Below are 25,274 nucleotides of genomic sequence, written 5' to 3' on the forward strand. Positions count from 1 at the left end.
ATAGATGGACTAATAGAACAAGTCCCACACACAGCTAGAAGCCCAAATATTTTTTCAGAGGTAGATGCAGAAAAAAATTATATTCAGTTTGCAACCTGATGGAGGTCAGTATAGATGGACTAATAGAACAAGTCCCACACACAGCTAGAAGCCCAAATATTTTTTCAGAGGTAGATGCAGAAAAAAATTATATTCAGTTTGCAACCTGATGGAGGTCAGTATAGATGGACTAATAGAACAAGTCCCACACACTGCTAGAAGGCCAAATATGTTTTCAGAGCTAGATGCAGAAAAAAATTATATTCAGTTTGCAACCTGATGGAGGTCAGTATAGATGGACTAATAGAACAAGTCCCACACACTGCTAGAAGGCCAAATATGTTTTCAGAGCTAGATGCAGAAAAAAATTATATTCAGTTTGCAACCTGATGGAGGTCAGTATAGATGGACTAATAGAACAAGTCCCACACACTGCTAGAAGGCCAAATATTTTTTCAGAGCTAGATGCAGAAAAAAATTATATTCAGTTTGCAACCTGATGGAGGTCAGTATAGATGGACTAATAGAACAAGTCCCACACACTGCTAGAAGGCCAAATATTTTTTCAGAGCTAGATGCAGAAAAAAATTATATTCAGTTTGCAACCTGATGGAGGTCAGTATAGATGGACTAATAGAACAAGTCTCACATACAGCTAGAAGCCCAAATATTTTTTCAGATGTAGATGCAGATAAAAATTATTTTTAATTTGCAACCTGATGGAGGTCAGTATAGATGGACTAATAGAGAAAGTCCCACACACTGCTAGAAGGCCAAATATTTTTTCAGAGCTAGATGCAGACAAAAAATTATTTTGAATTTGCAACGTGATGGAGGTCAGTATAGATGGACTAATAGAACAAGTCCCACACACTGCTAGAAGGCCAAATATTTTTTCAGAGCTAGATGCAGATAAAAATTATTTTTAATTTGCACCCTGATGGAGGTCAGTATAGATGGACTAATAGAGAAAGTCCCACACACTGCTAGAAGGCCAAATATTTTTTCAGAGCTAGATGCAGAAAAAAATTATATTCAGTTTGCAACCTGATGGAGGTCAGTATAGATGGACTAATAGAACAAGTCCCACACACAGCTAGAAGCCCAAATATTTTTTCAGAGGTAGATGCAGAAAAAAATTATATTCAGTTTGCAACCTAATGGAGGTCAGTATAGATGGACTAATAGAACAAGTCCCACACACAGCTAGAAGCCCAAATATTTTTTCAGAGGTAGATGCAGATAAAAATTATTTTTAATTTTCAACCTGATGGAGGTCAGTATAGATGGACTAATAGAGAAAGTCCCACACACTGCTAGAAGGCCAAATATTTTTTCAGAGCTAGATGCAGACAAAAAATTATTTTGAATTTGCAACGTGATGGAGGTCAGTATAGATGGACTAATAGAACAAGTCCCACACACTGCTAGAAGGCCGAATATTTTTTCAGAGCTAGATGCAGAAAAAAATAATATTCAATTTGCAACCTGATGGAGGTCAGTATAGATGGACTAATAGAACAAGTCCCACACACTGCTAGAAGCCCAAATATTTTTTCAGAACTAGATGCAGAAAAAAATTATATTCAATTTGCAACGTGATGGACGTCAGTATAGATGGACTAATAGAATGATGCTATGCCCAAAAGGTTTTACTTCACTAGGTGCAGTAAAAAAATTGCTATTCTATACACAGGTGGTGTATCTTGCAACACAGATAGGCTACTCCACTGACTAACACACTCTGCAATAGGCCAAAAAGGATTAGCTTTGCTAGATTCAGCCAAATGCTGTGAAAAAAACTTGCACAGCACTGGCACAGACCTGCCTGGCAAGAACTGATAGGAACTGATGTAACCTAGTCCTGAAAAGGACTGCAATTACAATTAGTCTTTACTCCCACAACCTATCTATTTAAGAGCACAGACCTGCCTGATAAAAGTCGTAGGAAATGCTGTAACCTAGTCCTTAAAAGGACTGCAATCACAACTATTCCCTACTCCCAAGCTATCTGTAGATTTGTGCGAAAATTGGCTTGAAATTAACAAGGTATAGTGCACACAGCAACAGCGGTGCCGTCTAACACGCAGCTGCAGCAGTGAGAAAATGGTGGCGACGGGGAAAATGGCTTGGTCTTATAGGGCAAGGACATGTGACATACACTGCCAATGACACATGCCCTTGCTTGTGTGAAAAAAAGCACTTCGCTCCGTGTGTGCGCTGCTGATAGGCTGACAGATTGCACTTCCCCACTGTAAATGCGGGAAAGAGAAAAAAAAATGGAGATATTCATTATTCCTGCAGAGATCCATCCCCTGCCCGTCCCCCCGCCCCACTGTACGCTCAAACTGCGTATTAACATTAATTTTCATCATTACTGAGAAAAAATCCAGTTATGATTTTGGTGCACGAACAGTTATCGAACATAACCTTGAACAGCCAAATTTTTCTCAAATCGTTCGTGTTCGCCGAACGGCTCGAACACCGCCCAAAACAGCTCGAATTTGAGATTAGCGAACAGTTCGAGTCGAACAACGCTCATCTCTACTAGCCAGTGATTGCTAAAGATTTTTATTCCACTATTTTAATCTTCAGACCTATGGCACGACTACAGTCTCTGACAGGGAGGTAATGAGTAAATTCATTCAAGATTATGTAAAAAATTGATACTCCTCTTGGTAAATTGGGAAATTTAAAAACAAATTTTCTACCACAGTAAACTAAAGTGATTTTAATTTAAAAAAAAATTCTCCAAATTATATTATCATAAACTTTTATTACCCAAACATATTCATATTTCTTACCTTTTCATACTAATGAAAACAAATAATGCTGTTGTGGTCACATCTAACTGTATCCCACTGCAACTTAACTGTTAAGGTCTGTGTATAATGAGTACTGCTGCCAAGGTCTGTAAATAATGTCTCAAGCAGGTCACCTCATAGACTCAGAACCTACAAGATAATTATGAGTACTCTATGATAAAAAATAGAAATGTTATAGAAATATTGAATCTGCTAGGTAACAAATATGTTTACACTGCCCTTTGTCTTGAGTTTCTCTTGTTTATTAATGCCAGCAGAGTGCCCCCATTAATAGTACTGAGTGCCTCACATTATTGGTGCCATCAGTGTGCTAAAAAAACTGTATTAAAATGCTGCCATTAGTTTTTCTATAAGTGTCCTTATTAATAGTGCCTACATAACCACAGTCGTATGACTCTTATGACAATGAGTGCTCCAGTTTGCCCATAACGTCAGGGTCACACAACCGTTGATTCTCTCCTCCAAGAGAAGCGGGTCGATTATGCTAATGACACTCGGCTAAAACTCTAATCAGAGTTTCAGCATAATGTGATCTGATTCAGATGAGAAGATGGAGAACAGAATTTCCCCATCTTCTCTATTCTGTGAGTCAGCGGAAATCGGAAACTTCCACGCACTCATTGACTTGAATGGGCGAGACTCGTTTGATTTATGCGTCAATTCGCAGCATGCTGCAATTTTTTACTCATGCCGAATTGGTATGAGAAAAAAATGTTTATCAGCACTGCCCCATTACATATCATTGGTCGAGTGCTAGCCTATAAAAAAATTGATATCACTCTTCCGATTAATACAGTGGTGTGACCGAGCCCTTCTAGCCACTCACACCCCCAAAGCCGGTGACTGCCACATTGCCCCAGTAAAAAGAATAACCTGAACCTTAAAGCTTTAGGGGTGGAAGATTCCAGCAGGTTGTGGTGGCAGCACAGCCCTTCTCTCTGCACTCTTAAAGGGCTAGTGTGCTATATGAAATTGTCTAAAATGTTCAATTAAAAATTTGCCAGACATGTAATGTACTTGATACCCATCTGTGATATACCGGTAGAATGTAATCCATGAGTTGCAATGATGAGTTTTTAAAGCTTTAATTAAGCAAGACCCAAATTAATTTATCAAGACCCAGGCATCCAATATTAGTGACCTATACCTAGGATAGGTTATCATTAGGGATGAGAGGATCCGTGGAAGTTCGGGTTCTGGTACCCTACCTGAACTTTATTCCAAAGTTTGATTCTGGTACCCGAAGTTGAACCAAAACCCCAACCCCATTGAAAATAATGAGGACCTGAACTTTAGAGCTGGAAAAAAAATATCTCTCTCTTTCTATCTGTCTCTCTCTGCAACGGACTTCCTCTGGAATTCTGAACATTCCTACGGACTTCCCGGAGAAGTCCGTGTTCAGCGTTTAGCTTTGTACACTAACTGTCCGGTAAGAACCCCAGGTTCGCTCATCTTTAGTTATCATTATTAAATCGGTGGAAGCCCAACACCCAGCACCCCACTGATCAGCAATTATTATCTCTTTCAGCAGCCAGATTGGAACTTTTTACATAGATGTAATGTACACTATAGTGAACACTGGCAAGAACTGCAGATCAACTACTATAGTCCTGAAAAAGTTTTAAAATATGGTGAAAAAAGCAACCTTTGCCCCTTACCTGTTACTTTCAGACTTGGAACAAGGGGAGGAAAAAACAAAAGCGCAAACACTACAAATGTGTACTATATTAGTATATTACGTTTGACTTTTAGCATTATTGTCAAAGTGACATTCTGATAATTTATGTACATGTTCCCAATATTACATTCTATCAGTGAATGAGCTTTGTAACAATCTATCTAAATATTAAAGCAATCTAAAATTTTTCTTTCAATATTTTTCTCCTTTAAATAGCTTTGGTGATGGTGACATTTTGTAGGTTTTTGTGTTAATATGCCTGATGGTTAGTCAAAAATGGAAAGAGAGAGAGGGAGGAATAGTTTAAATTCCATTAATATGCAGATGGAGGACCAGAACATAGTGATAAAATGGATAACAGTCAATGGCATCTGGCACTTTTAACATTTTTTTAAGCCTTGAAATTGTTGGAGAACTGACAGTGTGAACTAAACTAACAGCCCTATTTATTTATCAAGGATTTTGCTGAGATTTTGAGCCATGTCCAAATTCATTCTTTTTTTGTTTTTGTTTGTGAGAGGGCATCTGGACCGGCTATTTCACAGAGACATATATACAATATTTTCTGTAAATTGCCACCCAAATTAAGCAACTGTTGTGTGTATGAACTGGTATGACGAACAAAAGACCACGTATAAAAAGCTGAAAACGAAAAGGGACAAAAATATTTATACATTTCATCCAACGTAGTTTCAATATTATGCAGTGGAAGTCATTAATAACAAGCACTCCTTTGTGATCATGGAGTTATTTTTATTATAAATTCCTCACTTGAATGTTCTGTATTACACAAAAAAGCAATATTTTTCACTGATAAGATATGTCCACACAATTGATTGATTTTTTTGTTGTAAAAAACATGTTGGAGAACTAGAATCCACAGCGGAAATCCAAGACTGATCTTCTGATTTGTGCTGCGGATTTGCAGATTGAGCTACAGTGGTCTGAAGACAGATCAACTCCATTAAATGAGGCTGATCTCCATTAGGCTGGGGTCACACTAGCATAGATTCTCTCTTCTGAGAGAATTGGATCGATTATGTAAATGACACTTGGATCAAACTCTGATCAGAGTTTTTATCAGTGTGATAACTTAGTGTGATGAGAGAATCGTAGCACAGGTGTGGAGAAGATGGAGAACTTAATTACTCCATCTTCTCCATTGTTTGAGTCTGCAAATTTCACCCGAGTGCAGTCCAATGTTTTCCACAGACCCATTGACTTGAATGGGTCAGTGCGGTCCTATCTGCCCTGATCTGCATTTCTTCATAGAATAACATCCAAGTGCTATCCAATAAAACATCAGATAGCATTCATCCAATGTATACGCTCGTGTGAGTGAGCCCTTAAGGCATGGCCAGACAGTGCGGTTGGCTGTATGCAGCTGGAACTCCATTTATACTATGGCTGTACCACACCCGAACTCATTGGCCATACTCAACTATCAATTTGGATTTCAGATTGGCTTTTGGATTAAATCTGCTTCAGTAACTAAATTTTTGTAAAATCTGCAGCATAATACAGTACTAACTAGGTAGTATTCTACTGTACATATTGGAGAAAGTTTTGAGTCCTAAATTGGCCTGTAGGGCAGATTTTGAAATCTGCAACATGTCATTTTACAAATTTTCATTGCGAATTTCATCCTTCTGAAATGCATAGTGTGAGATTACAGCAAAATCAGCAACAAAATCTCAATGTAACACATGCATATTTTACTGTAGATTTACTTTGGATTGCATGCAGATAAACTGTGGCAAATCCACAGAAAATCCCCAACCTATTCATGTATCAATGGTGTTATCCCTAGTTCATTCAGGACATTCTATATTCATGGAGAATATGTAAATGATAGAAATCTGGTTTCCATGTGACCTGACAAGTACAGCTGATTTAACAGTCAATCAGGTTACAGGAAAAACATATAAAATTAAATGAATGATCAGAGGGTAAATATCCTCTATTAATACTTATCACAGAAAAAAATTAACATCAGACTAAAATATCTCAAATATGGCTACATTTTCTAATTGGTTATCTCATGGGTTTCCATCCTGATGCTCTTCAGCTGTTCTTCTATAGCTGAATCTGCAACTTTAGCCTTTCAGATATTGCTGGTATTGGTAGTTTCAGAACAATTAGAAAGTCAAAGGTTAAACTGAGTCTGTCAGCACAGGATGACTGTTCAAACCAAGTACAGGCGCTCGGGCTTCACGGAGGGGCCAACCATTTGGATTCACCTTCCTACCTGCTTAGTTTCTATTTTTCTCCACCATATTTTGGCTCTATCAAACCAGAGCTGTCAATCAAAGAAGAGGGGGATGGATATTGAGGAAAAACAAGCAGGTGGTTATGTGTATATAAATGATTGGCCATGTCATGGTGCGCCAAGCGACAGGACTTAATTTGAAAAGGTATTCTGTGCTTATAGAGTCCCTTTGAAGAACATGTTTTTTCTATCCTCACTCTTGGCCAGGGGCATAACTATAATGGGTGCAGGTGTTCCAATTATAGCTAAGCTCTGGATCTAAGTAAGCCTAAAAGTTCCCTTTGGTCCATATAGTGGTGAGGTGGTGAGTTCCCCCTTAATGGAAGTCTTCCACCTCTGTCTGAAGTGGTTTAGTGAATCCTGCATTAAGCAGGGGGTTGGACACGATGAGCCTGGAGGTCGCTTCCCACTCTAACATTCTATGGTACTATGAAATAAAAAATGTCAATTAATATTACAGACATGTGATAATTGGCTGCCCTGTGGGAGCTTTTGCATTGGGGCTCACAAGCTTCAATTTACGCCACTGCGTCTGGCTTTATAAGATTGTATCATATAGAGTTCTAAATTATGAGAATAGCTCTTCTCTAGCATGTCAGATAAAGTGATATTTTTAATTGCCACTTTTATTGCTGTTAAAAGCACTTCATTAAGTACCGTATATACTCGTGTATAAGCCGACTTCTTCAGCACATTTTTTATGCTGAAAAAGCCCCCCTCAGCTTATGCTTAAATATATAGTTATATTCAGGCTGTGGAAGGTGGTGGGGGGTGGTTTTGGGGCTTGGGTTGCGGCTGCGGATGAGTGGTGCACAGGCAGTAGCCGGCTGCTGGAGCTACCACATGTGCACGCTGCTAAAGAAAATGAATATTCAGTCTTCTCCATGCCCATGGGAGTGGAGAGGATTGAATATTCATTTTCTTTAATAGCACGCAGTATCAGTCACAGCCGCCGGTTTCCTGCTGTGGCTCAGCGATCTTCTGTGTCCGCTATTAGAGAGTATGAATATTCACTCTTCCACACTCCCATGGGCGTGGAGAAGAGTGAATATTCATTCTCTTTAGTAGCGGGCACACAGGATCGCTGAGCCGCAGCAGGAGCTGTGGCCGCTGCTGACACTGCACGCTATTAAAGAAAATTAATACTCACTCTTCTCCACACCCATAGTCCCGGCGTGGAGAGGAGTGAATATCCCGGCAGCTCACCTCAGTGTCTGAGGGCACATGGCAGTGATGTCATGTGCTGCTCAGATGCTGAGATCAGCTGCTGGCACAACAGGATGCAGCGCGGGAGCAGAGGGAAGGAAGGTGAGTAGAAGTGTTTATTTTTTTCATGTGTGCAGTGATGGGGGACCATGTATATCAAGATAGGGGGCCATGCATACCGGGATTGGGGATGATGGGGCCATGCATACCAGGGTTGGGGGTAGGGGGCTATGCATACCAGGATTGGGGATGAGGGGGCCATGCATACCAGGATTGGGAATGAGGGGTGCCATGCATACCGGGATTGGGGGATGAGGGGGCCATGCATAACATGATTGGGGATGAGGGGGCCATGCATTCCAGGATTGGGATGAGGGGGCCATGCATACCTGGATTGAGGATGAGGGGACCATGCATACCAGGATTGGCGATGAGGGGGTCATGCATACCAGGATTGGGGATAAGTTGGCAATGATTACCAGGATGGGGAAATTTACCAGTAGCTGCTGCATTTCCCACCCTACCCTTATACTCGAGTCAATACGCTTTCCCAGTTTTTTGTGGTAAAAGTAGGTGCCTTGGCTTATATTCGGGTCTGCTTATACTCGACTATATACTGTAGTTGCCTCTGAGTTAATAGAAAAATATGAAACTCACTTTTTCACAGGATTTTCATGTTGATCTTTGCCATTTTATTCCAAACTCACATAGGATTGTCAATAGTAAAAAAAAAGCTTGAAACAAATGTGTGTGTATAAAAAAGCCATTAAATCCACTTGTAGAAGTGGATAGTTATACATAAAGTTTTATGGAGGTCAAGAAAATTTGACTTGTTTCTCAAGTACAGTGTCCATTTTAGGACATGATCAGATATCAAAATCAAACATCAGAATGATGTCAGTGATCCTGACAAGTGATTTTGACAAGTGATTCTGACGAGTGATTTTGACTAGTGATTTTGACGAGGAATCCACTTTTTCGTTTTATTTTTGGAGGTTTTCTTTTTCCCCGAAGCATTTTTAGAGAGGTTTTGAAGAGGGCTTTGCAGCCTTCTAACTTGAAACTGTCAAGCTTGGAGTGGATTCAAAGCGCAATCTGCCTCAAAGAAGTGAAAAATGCTTAAAAAACGTATCATATGAACAGCAAAGTGGATTTTCCATTGAATTGAAGAGTATGGTGAATTTTCAATTAATTATTCTATTTCTAAATTAAAGTGAAATACACTGCAGTTACCATTTTTACATTTTACTTGTATTTTTGCTATAACTAGTAGTTGTACGTTATCTGAATGATTTTATTCATGGTAGCTTCCTATAAGGCCTCATTCAGACATCCATTTTTTGCATACATGTTCTATCTGTGTTTTTCATGACTGAACATGTTCCTATCGAGCTGTTCACATGTCTGTGTTATCTTTTTGTCCAAAAAAATGTCATGTAGACGTTTTTGTTTTTGATCTGAGTCAGGGATCAAAATTTAAAGTCAGTGGGTTTGTAAAACATCACTACCATCACACATTAGAAATACCCATGAGTAGGGACAGTGTTCATAAGGTGATAATTATACTACATTATAATGTAAAAACAACACAGAGTAGTGTTATGGATATAGCATGCTCATTTTTATCTGTTGTGAGAGGGCATAACTCCTGCCAAGGCATAAAACGCATGAGCGGCAAATCCTGCAGAGGTAGGGTATCAGCCTTTTCTGCACATATATAATGTCAAGGGGAGTAGCGGTGGATGCTGCAGCTGCGCTGCTGACGCATAGTAATCTTGGAGTGGTTTTAACTCTTTATTGCAGTTGACAGACTACACGTTTCAAGGTCAAGCTAACCCCTTCATCAGGTTTGTTTCAACTGGGTCCTCATGGTGGACAGGGGATTTAAATCCTTGAAATTGAGCCAGCAGAATTGCACCCCCAGGGTAACAAACTTTCTACAAAAACGTACTTCATACTGGTAGATATGAATAGCTATATCAACTATTTTAGTGGGCACTATAAAAAAGGCTAAAAAAACCAGCCCTACTAGTGATGCTCGAGATGCGAGGTGCTCAGCGAATATTTTTGAAATGCTTGGGTGGTTCAAGTCCCCGCCCCGCATGTTTAGCGCTGTTTAGACAGCGAATTAACATGTGAGGATTGCCTGCCAGGCACTGTAATGCTACAGCCTTGTGTGATTGGCTGGCCGCATAATGTCATCGGGTCTATATAAGACCCAGGACCCTATGCTCCCCACAGTCTACTGGTCAAGCAGGCAGAGTAGGGTGAGCTGCAGCTGAGTGAGGGAGAGAATTGGCAGTTGTTTTAGTGAAGTATTCAATAGCATTACAAATCTACACTAAGAGTCCTTCAAAGGACTAATTCTGATGATTGCAGTAGTTAGACAGGCAGAGTTTGTGGAGAGCGTATACAACAGAATAGGGTCCATTGCACGTTCTTTCTGCTGCTGTTACTCATATTCATAGCCCTAGAAGATATCAGGGCTAATAATCTTTTTGCTCTTAATCCTGATTATTTTGTTGAAAATCAATATAATACACAATTTTTACTGCTCCATTTGCTTTTTAGCAGCATACAGCCAAATTTGGTTGATTTTAATAGCATTGCTGTATTGTGGAAGCAGAGAAACTTGTCCATCATCAGACATGATCCGATATTACTGCGGTAATAATCGTGACATTTTTGGGACCGTGACAAATGTTATACTCCATTTAAAGTCTGACAGTTGTGTGTTCAAACCTATTCTCACTTGGTCGCTGACCAATACCATATCCGTTAGGCCACTGCCGAAAACCAAGGTCACCACCTCGCTTCTCTGTGTACTGAAACGTTCGCTGCTCACAGTTAAAGAGGAGGCATTGCAGGCGGAGCACGATGAGATGGAGAAAGGAACTATACAGGGTGATGCTACACAGCCCAGCCTCATTTCATCTTAATGCGGATTTGGTGATAATGAGGAGAAGGAGGAAGAGGAGGAGGCTTCCAGCGCTACAGATGGTACTACCCACACAACATTCATACCCTCTGTTCTGCATGGATGGTCTGAGGAGAGGGAGAATGAGGAGGAGGACCAGGAGGAGGAGAAGGAGATGGAGAGCATGGACAGTTGTCCTCTTGGTCAAGACAGGGAAGTCTTGGCTATTGGCAGTCTGGCACACGTGGCTGACTTTGTGTTCTGCTGCCTTTCCCGTGACCCTCGCATTGTACGCATTTTGGCCAACACTAATTTCTGGTTGGTCACACTTCTAGACCCACGCAACAAGGAGAACTTTCTATCTCTCCTTCCCATGGTGGAGAGGTCTAATAAAATGTTGCAGTACTAGAAGGCCCTTGTTGAAGAATTATTTAAAAAAATCCCATCTGACAGCGCTGGCAGCAGAGGTCACAGTTTGTTGGAAAACCAAGGAGTGCAGGTGAGGGAGACACAAACCAGGTGCAGCAGAGGCAGAGGAAAACTGTCAAGGTATAAAAAGATTATTATTATTATAAAGGTCTGGGACAGTTTTCTCAGACCCTCCAGGCACCCAGGCCCTGATGCACCAGGTACTCTGACAAGGAGGGAAAAGTTTTGGAAGATCCTGAAGGAGTACCTTGCCGACCGTACCAGCATCCTCCATGATTATTGTGTGCCTTACAACTATTGGGTATCCAAGCTGGCATGAACTGTCTCTCTACGCTTTGGAGGTCCTAGTCTGCCCTTCCACTAGCATTTTGTCAGAGTGGGATTTTAGTGCCGCCGCAGGTATTAAAACTGACAGGCGCATCCGTCTGTCAACTATAAATGCTGACAGGCTGACTCCTATGAAAATGAACAAGGGCTGGATTGGGCCAGACTTTTCAACACCACCGGATGATAGCAGCAGAACATAAAGTCAAATCCTGTGTTTTTATGGGGAAACCATTCCCATGCACCTCTTCACACCCAGACATGGGTATACACTTCATGATTTTGTCTATTTTATGTCACTCTCCTCCTTCTCCTCATCCTCCATCACCAAATCAACAGGATGACCAACATGCAACACTCACATATTTTTTTAAGGGTGTTTAAGATGTCAGTAGGAAATATTTTTAGAGGCCTACCTCTAGCATTCTGTATGATATACAGTATGTTCATGTATACCCCCCAGGGGTAAATGTTTTTAAGTCCTTGCACTTAGTGCAATGGCATTACCAGTATAGGAGACCCACTCCTTAATAATGGGAACATTTTTTAAATGAGGCCCTCCTCTATGTCTTTTCAAAGGGGCATTGGAGTGCGTCCTAATTTTTGGCAGCCCTGCCACTCACTGCATTTGCAATAACAGTATAGGAGACTCACTCCTTTATAATGGGAACATTTTTGTAATGAGGACATCCGCTATGTCTCTTCAAATTGGTATTGAAGCGCATCCTAATTTTTGGCAGCCCTTTCTGTTACTGCATATGCAATCACAGTATAGGAGACCCACTCCATCATAATGGGAACATTTTTTTTAATGAGGCCTTTCTCGAAGTCTCTTCAAAGGGGTATTGGAGTGCGTCCTAATTTTTGGCAGGCCTTGCAGTCACTGACTATGCAATAGCAGTATAGGAGACCCACTCCTTAATAATTTTTAAAACAATTTTTATGAGGCCCTTCACTACATCTCTTTCAATTGGTATTGGAGCACGTCCTAATTTTTGACAGTCCTTGAACTTGCTGCATATGCAATAACAGAATAGAAGACCCACTCCTCAATAATTTTTAAAACTATTTTTATGAGTCCATTCACTACGTTTTTTCAAATTAGTATTGGACTGCGTCATGATTTTTTGCCAGCTCTTGAACTAGCTGCATATGCAATAACAGTATAGGAGACCCTCTCATTAATAATGGAAAATAATTTTTTAACTGAGGCCCTCCGCTACGTCTCTTCAAATTGGTATTTTTTAATTAGGCTTTTCTCTACATCTCTTCAAATGGGTACTAGAGTGCATCCCAATTTTTGGCAGCCCTTGCAGTCACTGCATACGCAATAACAGTATAGGATACCCACTCCTTTATAATGGGAACTTTTTTTAATGAGGCCTCCTCTATGTCTCTTCAATGGGGTATTGGAGTGGATAACTAATTTTTGGCAGCCCTTGCAGTTACTGCCTACACAATAGCAATATAGGAGACCAACTCCTTATTAATTTTTAAAACAATTTTTATGAGGCCCTTCACTGCATCTCTTCAAATTGGTATTGGGGTGCATCCTAATTTTTGGCAGCTCTTGAACTTGCTGCATATGCAATAGTAGTATAGGAGACCCACTCCTTAATAATTTTAAAAACAATTTTTATGAGACCCTTCACTACGTTTCTTCAAATTGGTATTGGACTGCGTCCTCATTTTTGTCAGCCCTTGAACTTGCTGCATATGCAATAACAGAATAGTAGACTCACTCAGTAATACTGGAAATTTAATTTTTAACTGAGGTCCTTCACTATGTCTACTCAAAGTGGTATTGGAGTGCGTCCTAATTTTTAGCAGCCCTTGAACTTGCTGCCTATGCAATAACAGTATAGGAGACCCACTCCTATGTTGTATGTTGCAGTACCAGAAGGCCGTTGTTGAAGAATTATTTAAAAAAATACCATCTGACAACGCTGATGGCAGAGGTCACAATTTCTTGGACAAACAAGGAGTACAGGCAAGAGAGAAACAAAGCAGATGCAGCAGAGGCAGGGAAACACTGTCAAAGGTCTGGGACAGTTTTCTCAGACCCTCCCAAAGCTCAGGCCCTGATGTGCGGGTTACTCTGACAAGGAGAGAAACGTTTTGGAAGAGGCAGAAGGACTACATTGGCCACCGTCCCACCATCCTCTGTGATTCCTCTGTGCTTTACATCTATTGAGTATCCAAGCTGGACACGTGGCATGAACTGTCTCTCTACGCTTTGGAGGTCCTGGCCACTAGCATTTTGTCAACCAGAGATGGTTTTTAGTGCCACTGGGGGTATTATAGCATATATACAATAACATTATAGGAGATCCACTCCTTAAGAATGGGAAGGCCAATTCAAATCGATTCTATATTCTACAATATTACCTCTCTTATCTGAAATTCATTTACGGGTGAGCTATCGTAGTATGATTAGCATATTACACCAATCCAGCCAGGTATTATTGCCTTATACTGAGTACTGCTGCTGCAAAAAAAAAAATCTATTCTATTCCCTATTGATACTGCTGTTAGCTGCATTTACAATAGGGACAGGTGCAAGGTATCGTCAGCTGGAAATGAGTATTGTTCATTGTCATTGAATACATCTCTTCCACAGTGCATTACTTAATTGATATATTCCATGCACACGTTGACTGATTCATATTTTGTAAAGGTGATCTTTACTCACAAATTTATGAAATCAGGCAGGGTTGCTTATGTCCTTCCACAGTTTGTTGCTGCCATGTCCAAAATTTTTTTTTAGGGCCATTTAAAATCTATTTCTTATTGTACAATATTACCTCTCTAATCTGAGATTCTTGTACTGGTGACCTATAGCAGTAGGGATAGCGTTTTACAGGCATCTAGTCAGGGATTATTGTATTATACTCCATGCTGAAAAAAAATCTATTCCCTACTGATAATGCTGTTAGCTGCTTTTAAAATATGGACAGGTGCTAGATGGTATTATCAGCTGGAAATGAGTGTTCATTCTAGTCACATATATCTCAACAACAATCCATAACTTAATAGATTTTTTCCATGCATTCGTTGACCGCTTCATAATTTCTAATGGTGAGCTGTAATTAGAAATTGATGAAAGCAGACAAGGTTGCTTGCGTTCCTTCAGAGTTTGGTGGTGCAACATACCAAAAAAAACCTCTTTGGAGCCCGTTACATTCTATTTTATATTGTACTATATTACCTCTCTTATCTGAGGTTCATGTACGGGTGACCTATAGCAGTTGGGATAGCGTCTTACAGGCATCTAGTCAGGGATTATTGTATTATACTCTTTGCTGGAAAAAAAATCTATTCCCTATTGATAACGCTGTTAGCTGCTTTTAAAATAGGGACAGGTGCTAGACGGTATTATCAGCTGGAAATGGGTGTTCATTCTGGATGTGTCTCATCATGCCTCATACACCACATGGCCAGATAAGGTAGTAAAATGTTAAAATTACATTTACTGGTGAATGTATTTTTCACTGTTGAAAAATATTTTGATTTGAGAGTCCTCAGTGGTTGATATCTTTTAATGGCTAACTGAAAAGATGGTAACAGATTGCAAACTTTTGAAGCTATTCAGGCCTCTTCATAAGGCTAGTATAACCCAATATCTGAAGAGTCACATATTTATACACATTAGGACACAGAAATAATGCAATAGATGAGACAGGTAACTTTAAGCAGAGCAATTACTGTGGGAGAAAGATAAACAGTTCTGGCTGTAAAATATTGGATTAGTTCATAGATAAGGACTGTTATGATGACTCCAAAGTTCTGAGGACCACATTTCTTAGTTGAGGTAGAATAACATAAATCCATGCGACACATTCATTCCTGCTCTGAAGGTGTCAAAGGTCATCATCAGTTTATATTCCCAAACCTTTCTGTCTCTCTGAGATTTGAAGTTACATTTTAATACCAATAATTTCATGTCTGTGATGTTTTGATCAGGTAAACAAAAATGCTTGGCCACATGTAGATCTATTTTTTCTTTTTTTATTGTGTGGCGACGATGATTCATCCTTGTCCTAGGTTTTTGCCCTGTCTCCCCTACATACAAACCACCTGATGGACATTTGATGCCTATAATTAAGTACACTACATTAGATGTGATGCAGCTGAAAGTACCTGGGATCTTGTAGTCCAGATGTGAATTGGGGATCTTTATTTTGTCTGTGGTCATTATAAATGGACAGGTTTTACATTTTTTCTGGTTGCAGGGAAAGGTACCTGTAGGTGGTGGAGATGACAGGGAGCTTCTGACAATGATGCTTCTTAAATTGGGGGTTGCCTGAAACACAGGAGTGGGGGGTCTGGAAATATGGATTGTAATCGGGCATCTTTTTGTAGTAAGGGTTGTAGTTTCCGTGCAGCTCTCCTTAGCACCTCCAAATTTGGGTTGTAGGTGACTACTAGAGGCACCCGGTTGCCTTCTTGTTTAGTTTTGTAATGTAGGAGATGATTCCTTGATATTCTGGTGGCTCTTGTAATTTGGTTCTCAATTGTTCTTGGATGGTAACCCTGATTCAAAAAGGTCTTTCTGAGACCCCCAAGGTGTTTGTCTCTATCCATAGGTTTGGAACATATCCTATTGTATCTGATGGCTTGGCTGTAGACAAACACCTTTGTGGCCTCAGAAAGACCTTTTTGAATCAAGGCTACCATTACCCGATTACAATCCATATTTCCAGACCCTCCACTTCTCTGTTTCAGGCAACCCCCAAATTTAAGAAGCATCATTGTCAGAAGCTCCCTGTCATCTCCACCACCTACATGTACCTTTCCCTGCAACCAGAAAAAATGTAAAACCTGTCCATTTATAATGACCACAGACAAGATAAAGATCCCCAATTCACATCAGGAGTAGAAGATCCCAGGTACTTCAAGCTGCATCACATCTAATGTAGTGTATTTAATTACATGCACCAAATGTCCATCAGGTGGTTTGTGTGTAGGGGAGACAGGGCAAAAACCTAGGACAAGGATGAATCATCATTGCCACACAATAAAAGAAGAAAAAATAGATCTACCTGTGGCCAAGCATTTTTGTTTACCTGATCACAACATCACAGACATGAAATTATTGGTATTAAAAGGTAACTTCAACCACCAAGGACTCTCAAATCGAAATATTTTTCTATTTACTGGTTAGCACGGTACAAAAATATATATATATTTTTTCACTGTATCACCGTTGAAAGAAATGCAAAAGTGCAATAACGCATCAAAAATTGTATGTGTAAACATAGCCCAAGCTGTGGAGGAGAATTTTTGTTTTTGGTTATTTATTTTGCCTTAAATATAAGTCATTACCCTGGAAAGAATGTTTCTTAACATTTTTTCCAGGAAAATCCATCTTTGCTTCCTTTTTGTATGTTTTATTGTCAGTCCGTAAAAGTGTCTCTGTGGCGTAATACTCTGACAACATTGTTCACAGCAGTGACCTGGGAGCCAGAGATGCTCCCAGGGGTCTTCCTCATGCTGTTCCCAAGTAATTTGAGCACTGTTTATATTGATTTGACCAATTTTTAGGCCTTCTCCAGACCTTTGGAGGGGAGGGCCGCCAGAAAAATGCTCGAGTTTACCATTGACTCACATTAGGCTCGTTACTCGGGTTGAGCACCCAAGCTTTATGATTTGCTCAACCCTAGCATTTTAGTGCTCACTCATCACTAATCCCTAACAGTATGAAATAAATAGACTGATTTCATTCATCAAGCCAAAATGCTACAAGACAGATTCAGGGATAAAAAATATACCGAAACTGGTCAACCATGCATGCATTTGACACCTTCATCACACATTGTTATCCTTGTTTAACCCATGTGATTGTCCATTTTTAATATTCCAGTTGCTTGGAGAAGATTTTTATTTTTTTTTGCATTTTAGAAAATCACTGATGAAAAACTGATGGTGAAAACTGACACACCGATCAAACACTGATGGAAATTTGATCCAAAACACTGATGAAAATCAAACTGTGTTTGGCTATAAAATAAATCATTGATGCGTGAATGAGGCCCTACACTGACTCTTTTGTCTGTATGTGTTCTATTTGAGACTATCCTTATACTAAAAGGGAATCTGTCAGTAGGATCAACCCTCTTAAGATATCTATATGAGCATGTAGGTCATAGGAAGCTGAATAAAATGATGCCTTCATATCTGTGATCCGATGTCTTATTCCAGAGAAATCCATGTTTATCTTATATGTAAATGAGCTGTTCAGGACTGTAGGTCAGACACTGACGTGCATGAGAATCTGCATCCAGAGATTATTATAAATGAAAGGGGAAGTTACCAGTGTGAGACATGTAACTAATACAAAACAGTTGAACTGAACTTTGTCTCCTTACAAACAAGTTAGCAGCTGCAGCTCTTACAGCTCTGCTGTATTGTAACCCTGTCCGCCTGTGAGCTGGAGGCTGAAGCTGAGAGGAGCCTGCAGATGTGTCAGTTATAATCACACACAGCTCTGCAGTGAGATCAGGAGAGCAGAGAGTGGCCGTTATACGTCACAGATATTAAAGAATCATTTTATTCGGCTTCTTAAGAACTACATGCCCATATATACTTCTTAAAAAGAAGAGTTGATCCTACTGACAGATCCCCTTTAATAAAATATTTATTGTGCTGTACACATAATGGTGCTAAAAATTTGTCCATGACTACAGCTCCATTATATTGTACCAAAAATAAAATATGACTTGTGCATACCCCTAAGGAAGAAATGATAAGCATGGATGAAACTATCTGGCTGTGCTGACCATTGCATGAGATGATATCATCGCCCTGTGATGAAATATTATGTTGTATTCACTATGTTCTGCACAGATCTCTTGGCACGGTTACTTCACAATACTGAGGAGGAGGGTTTCCTGGACTGCACATTGCTGGCACTGAATATAGGACAGTTGCTACATGAAGGTTATTTACTCAGTAAAGGGTTATTTTTATTCACTTATGATAAGGTTGCTTTAAAATGAGCAGATATATGAGTCACATTCTGTAATATGATATTGTATGACAAACATGTAGATACTTTACCTCGCTGTCCTCTCCATTTTTACCATGCACCTTGCTGTAGTTGATTGGGGCGTCCCAGCCCTCTTTTTCACAAAGGGCTTTGTAAAAGGCAGCATTGACCAAGAGGCTACTAGTTTTAAAAGGAGAAGATGATGGAGTTGATAGGATGGGATTGGAAGAGCCTAATGTACCAGCTTTTTCATGGAGTCGATTCTTCTTCATACTCAGGTCCAAAGTTCCATTTTCATCCACTTCAATCTCTGCAGCCTGGGGAAATTATAAAGATATATTATAAATTGATGAACAGTTCGCGGCTTTGATAGTGTGGCCATGTGGTGCTTTTAAGGGATAAAAGTAAATGCAAGCTTTTATTTAAATAATATCTGATTTAGAAAGCAGCTTTTGATTTACATCACATCAGTTAATGTGTAATTCTTTGCCAGAGTTCTGTGTAACCTCATAATGCTCACCATGTTTTCCAGCTTATTGCATGCAGAATTTAAATAAGATGCTTCCAGAATTTATCCAGAAATTTAAATAAAGGAAAAAAGCTGCTCGATGATTGTGAGAAAGTAAAAAGAAATACAAGCCTGGTTTTGTAAAATTCTGAAACATATCATTACTTTTAAAATACTTTAGTTGTAAAATGGGTTTTGGATAATAATTATAGAATTTACTGCATGAATTAATACAGTAATTTTAGATACCTTAGTATATTTTAAATACTTTTGTATTAATAATTTTAGATAATTTAGTACTGAATTTATATTAGAAACTCATTTGGCAATTGTTTTGTAGCAATTATCCCCTCCTTTATTTAAATGGATCAATTCTGGAGGGAGTCCAAAGAGGCATGGATCTACCCCGCCAGATGCTGATTGGTTATCATGACAGCCATGTGCCTAAAAGAAGGCCTTGTTACTACCATTTTGATATTACTATAAAACTCAGACTGTGGCTGAGGAGATCATTTATTCTACCATAGACTGCAATACTAAAGTAATCAATGAAAAAAAAGGGAAAAAGAATTGGGAAAAATATTTAAAAAAATTAAATATCTACTCGTAAAACAGAGTTCTCAAACATGCGGCCCTAGGGCCGCATGCAGCCCCTGAGGCTGCTTAATGTGGCCCGCAGACATTGGAGCCTCCGTAATGATTGCGGCCTGGTTCTCAGGGCCGCCAAACTCAGTGATTCCTTTCAGTTGAATGTTCTACAAGTTACGGATCAGCATTGGTCATTACTACAAGATGGGGACCGGGATGGGCGCATTACTACAAGATGAGGACCAAGATGGGGGCCATTACTACAAGATGCGGACAAGGATGGGCACATTACTACAAGATGGGAATCAGGATGGGCACATTACTACAAGATGAGAACCAAGATAGGGGAACATTACTACAAGATGGGGACCAGGATGGGCACAATACTACAAGATGGGGACCAGGATGGACACATTACTTCAAGATGGGGACCAGGATGGGCACATTACTACAAGATGGGGACCAGGATGGGCACATTACTACGAGATGGGGACCAGGATGGGCACATTACTACAAGATGAGGACCAAGATGAGGGACATTACTACAAGATGCGGACAAGGATGGGCACATAACTACAAGATGGGAATCAGGATGGGCACATTACTACAAGATGAGGACCAAGATAGGGGAACATTACTACATGATGGGGACCAGGATGGGCACATTACTACAAGATGGGGACCAAGATGGGCACATTGCTATAAGATGGGGACCAGGATGGGCACATTACTACAAGATGGGGACCAGGATGGGCACATTACTAAAAGATGAGGACCAAGATGGGGGACATTACTACAAGATGCGGACAAGGATGGGGACATTACTACAAGATGGGGACCAGGATGAGGCATTACTACAAGACGGGAATCAGGATGGGCACATTACTACAAGATGGGGACCAGGATGGGCACATTACTACAAGATGTTACTACAAAAAAGTTTTAAAACTCCAGACAGGAAGCTCCAGACAGGAAGAGGAAGAGGAGGAGCCTGTTGATGCTGGGAGTTTTTGCTGCTGTAGCTGCTGGGAAGGAGGGAAAAACATCTCCAGGACTTTTTCATCTGACCCCTTCCCAGCTACAGACAGAGCACGTGACCGGAAGTGAGAGTGCGCGTGGGGTGTGAGCACATGGGCTGTGGTGTGGCTATGGTGAGCGGCATGCGGCGAGGTCCGACTCGGCTCGTGGCCCTCCGGCGAGGGAGCCAGGCGGAGGTGACCGAGTGGACCGGGTGGACCGGTAGGAGGCGAACGGAGGGACGAGCGCAAGAGAGCGCTGTGATAGCGTGCAGCGCCGGCCGGCGGAGGGCGCCAGGTGGTGGTGACCAGGAGGTGACCAGGAGGACCGGTAAGAGGCGACCGGAGGGGCGAGCGTGCTGTGATAGCGTGCAGCGTCCCTAGAGGAGGTGAGTGAGGGGCAGGAGGCCGCGATAAGCGGCCCTACTGAACCCGAGTGTGTACTGTACTGTACAGTATTGTATTTGTATTTGTATTATAATTGTATTATATTTAAGTGCTCCCCCCCGGCCTTATTTAAATTAATCCCCTGTCCATACTTAATCGATCTCCCCCCTATCCATATTTCATACAACTCCCCCGGCCATCTTTAGTGATCCCCAGTCCATATTTAATTGATCACCCCCCGTCCATATTTAAATTGATCCCCTGATCACCCCCTGTCCATATTTAACTGATCCCCCTGACGACATTTAAATTGACCCCCCCGTCCTCATTTAATTGATCCCCCAACCACCCCCCGTCCATATTAAATTGATCCCCCCGACCACATTTATCTGATCAACCCCCCCAGCCCATAATCAATTGATCTCCCTTGTCCATATTTAATAGATTCCCCCTGTCCACATTTACTGATTCCCAGTCCCTATTTATTTGCCTTATCCCCATCCATATTAAATTAACCCCCTGTCCATAATTAATTGATTGATTCCCCAGTCCACAATTAATTATTTCCCCAGTCCATATTCATTGATCCCCAGTCCATAGTTAATTGACACACCGTCCATACTTAATTAATCCACCTGACCTACTCAGCTGATTCCCCCGTCCATACTTGATACTTAATTGATCCCCCGTCCATACTTAACTGATCCCCCGCCGATATCTAATTGATACACTTGCACATCCCTAATTGATCCCCGTCCATACACCTATATATAAATAATTGTGTTTTGTACTTGTTTATATATACTGACTGTATCCCCATATTTAGCATGACGTCCATGTTGGCCGGAGCCGTGCAGTGTACATCTTGCGCAATGTATGCATTCCGTGAGCAACCGCTAGAGGATCCATACTGCTGCGAGAGATGTGAGCATATCGTGCACTTGGATGCCCAAATTCTTGATCTAAGTGCTCAGATAGCGATACTGAGGAGCATCGACAACATGGAACGGAGTTTGCTGCTCACCGAGCAGACACTCAATGGGTCAATACTGGGGGTGGAGCATAAAGGGGAAGTGCAGGCTGAACAGGCAGGGAGCTGGATAACAGTTAGGAGGGATAGAGGGAAGAAGTATAGGAAGGCTGGTTCAGAACCGGCATTATTGGAGCACGACAGATCCTCTGACCGCCGGGGGAGTGTATGCTCCAGTAATGAGGGGGAGGGGGGAAGTGTAGGGCAGGCAAGACAGGTCCTGGTAGTGGGTGACTCTATTATTAGGGGGACAGACAGGGCAATCTGTCACAAAAACCGGGATCGCCGAACGGTGTGCTGCCTCCCTGGAGCTCGAGTCCGGCACATCGCGGATCGGGTTGACAGGTTACTGGGTGGGGCTGGCGAAGACCCAGCGGTCATGGTCCACATCGGCACCAATGACAAAGTGAGTGGTAGATGGAGGGTCCTTAAAAATGATTTCAGGGACCTAGGTAGGAAACTTAGGGCAAGGACCTCCAAGGTAGTTTTCTCAGAAATACTACCAATCCCGCGAGCCACACAGGAGCGCCAACGGGAAGTTAGGGAGGTGAATAAGTGGCTAAAGAGTTGGTGCAAGGCAGAAGGGTTTGGGTTCATGGAGAACTGGGCCGACTGCGTGGTCGGCTACAGGCTCTACCGTAGGGACGGGCTGCACCTCAATGGGGAGGGTGCAGCGGTGCTGGGGAAGAAGATGGCTAATAGGTTGGAGGAGTTTTTAAACTAGAGACAGGGGGGTAGGGAACCAAGGAGATAGGTGGGATGTGAGGCAAGCAAGGGGGAAGGGGAGAAGTGAATATAATGAGGGTGGAGAGGGGGGTGGTGATAGTACAGTTAGATCGTTAGAGAAGAATAGGATGCTAAATAACCCCAAAGTTTTATCTTGCATGCTGACCAACGCAAGAAGCCTGACTTATAAGGCGGATGAGCTGCGGGCGCTTATATCGGAGGAGAGGTATGACATCGTAGGTATAACAGAGACTTGGCTAGACGATAGCTACGACTGCGCGGTAAATTTATTAGATTATAGTTTATTTAGAAGGGACCGGAAACAGGGGAAAGGCGGAGGAGTCTGCTTATATGTAAAGTCATGTCTAAAGCCCAGACTAAGGGAAGATATAGGAGAGGGAGAAGAGGGGGCCGAGTCCATGTGGGTAGAGATAAAGGGGGCAAAAAATAATAATAAAATATTACTGGGGGTCTGCTATAAGCCACCAAATATAACAGAGGAGAATGAGAATCTGCTATTAGGACAAATAGACAAAGTAGCAAAACATAATGAAGTGATTGTAATGGGGGATTTCAACTACCCGAATATTGACTGGGAAACAGAAACCTGTAGATCTCAGAAAGGAAAAAGGTTCTTGACAAATATTAAGGATAATTATCTCTCCCAACTAGTGCAGGAACCAACGAGAGGGAAGGCCGTGTTGGACTTAATATTGACTAATAGGCCTGATAGAATAACTGAGGTACAGATAGGGGGGCACCTAGGTAATAGCGATCATAATATTATCGACTTCAAAATGCCCTTCAGTAGGGTTATCAATAAGGGAACAACAAAAACATTAAACTTTAGGAGGGCGAAGTTTGATCAGCTGATAGAAAACCTTCAACTTATTGACTGGGACAAAGTACTTAATCAAAGGAATACGAATAGTAAATGGGAAACCTTCAAAAGAATTCTGAATACTCAGAATAGTGCGAGAGGTATATACCGTATGGGAATAAAAGGACCAGAAATAAGAGGAAACCAATATGGTTGAACAAGAACGTAAAAGAGGCGTTAAATAGCAAAAAAGAGGCATTCAAGAGATTAAAACAGGAAAACAGTAAGGAGGCACTAATGTGTTACAAGGAAAAAACGAGAACCTGTAAAAAACAAATAAAAATAGCGAAGGAGGAAACAGAGAAACGTATTGCTAGGGAAAGTAGATCAAATCCCAAACTGTTCTTTACGTGTATAAATAGTAAAAGGATTAAATCGGATAATATTGGACCGATAAAAAGTGAGGAAGGCAAAATCATAGAGAAAGATGAGGATAAAGCTAATCTATTAAATAATTTTTTTTCGACAACTTTCACAAAGGAAATAGAACGAACTGGAGAAATGAGAAGTGACAAGCTTAATCGTCCACTAAGTATGACTAATCTAACCCAAGTTGAGGTACAGAAACGCCTCAGTAACATTAAAATAAACAAATCACCAGGACCTGATGGCATACACCCATGGGTACTAAGGGAACTAAGTAATGTGATAGACAGACCGCTATATCTTATATTTAAGGACTCTGTTGAGACTGGGTCTGTACCACTTGATTGGCGACAGGCAAATGTAGTGCCAATATTCAAAAAGGGAGCAAAAAGTGACGCCGGAAACTATCGGCCGGTGAGTCTGACGTCCGTTGTGGGCAACATTTTTGAAAGCTTCATTAAAGAGGCAATTACGGAGCATCTTGATGCTAATAATCTTTTAATCCCGAACCAACATGGATTCATGAGGAATCGCTCCTGCCAAACAAACCTGATTGACTTCTACGAGGAGGTTAGCTCTCGATTAGATCAGGGGGAACCAGTGGATGTCGTGTATCTCGACTTCTCAAAAGCGTTCGATAGCGTGCCACATAATAGGTTGGTATACAAAATGAGAATGATGGGGCTGGGGGAAAATGTTTGCAAGTGGGTAGCAAACTGGCTAAGGGATAGAAGGCAGAGGGTGGTTATAAATGGAATATACTCAGATTGGGTAAGCGTCACTAGTGGGGTACCACAGGGGTCTGTACTAGGCCCAATGTTATTTAATATCTTTATTAACGATATAGTCAACGGGATAAATAGTAAAATATCAATATTTGCAGATGACACAAAGTTATGCAAAACAATTAATACAAAAGAGGACAGTGCAGACCTACAGAGGGATTTGGATAAGCTGGGTAGGTGGAGCATTAAATGGCAAATGAGGTTTAACGAGGAGAAATGTAAGGTCATACATATGGGAAGGAAAAATGGAAGTCACCAGTACTCACTGAATGGGAAATCATTGGGGAATTCAGAGATGGAGAAGGACTTGGGC

At 41.0% G+C, this 25,274-nt stretch overlaps 1 protein-coding gene across 8 annotated transcripts in view; it reads right to left on the bottom strand.

The window, feature by feature from the left end:
* ST18 (ST18 C2H2C-type zinc finger transcription factor) overlaps window positions 1–25,274 on the bottom strand; it is a 520,674-nt gene that overhangs the window by 81,633 nt on the left and 413,767 nt on the right. For all 8 annotated transcript variants that reach the window (XR_012320159.1, XM_073679291.1, XM_073679292.1 and 5 more), the window contains one exon: window positions 18,747–18,992. Coding sequence is in view for 7 of the 8 variants with exons in the window: in XM_073679291.1 (XP_073535392.1) it covers window positions 18,747–18,992 (246 nt within the window). In the remaining variant the exon portion in view is untranslated. The remainder of the gene's footprint in view (window positions 1–18,746; window positions 18,993–25,274) is intronic.

Source organism: Phyllobates terribilis, unplaced genomic scaffold (genome assembly GCF_046119375.1).
Source record: "Phyllobates terribilis strain yellow unplaced genomic scaffold, ASM4611937v1 Scaffold_4__5_contigs__length_816908805, whole genome shotgun sequence".
In the NCBI taxonomy this organism is placed as follows: Eukaryota; Metazoa; Chordata; class Amphibia; order Anura; family Dendrobatidae; genus Phyllobates; species Phyllobates terribilis.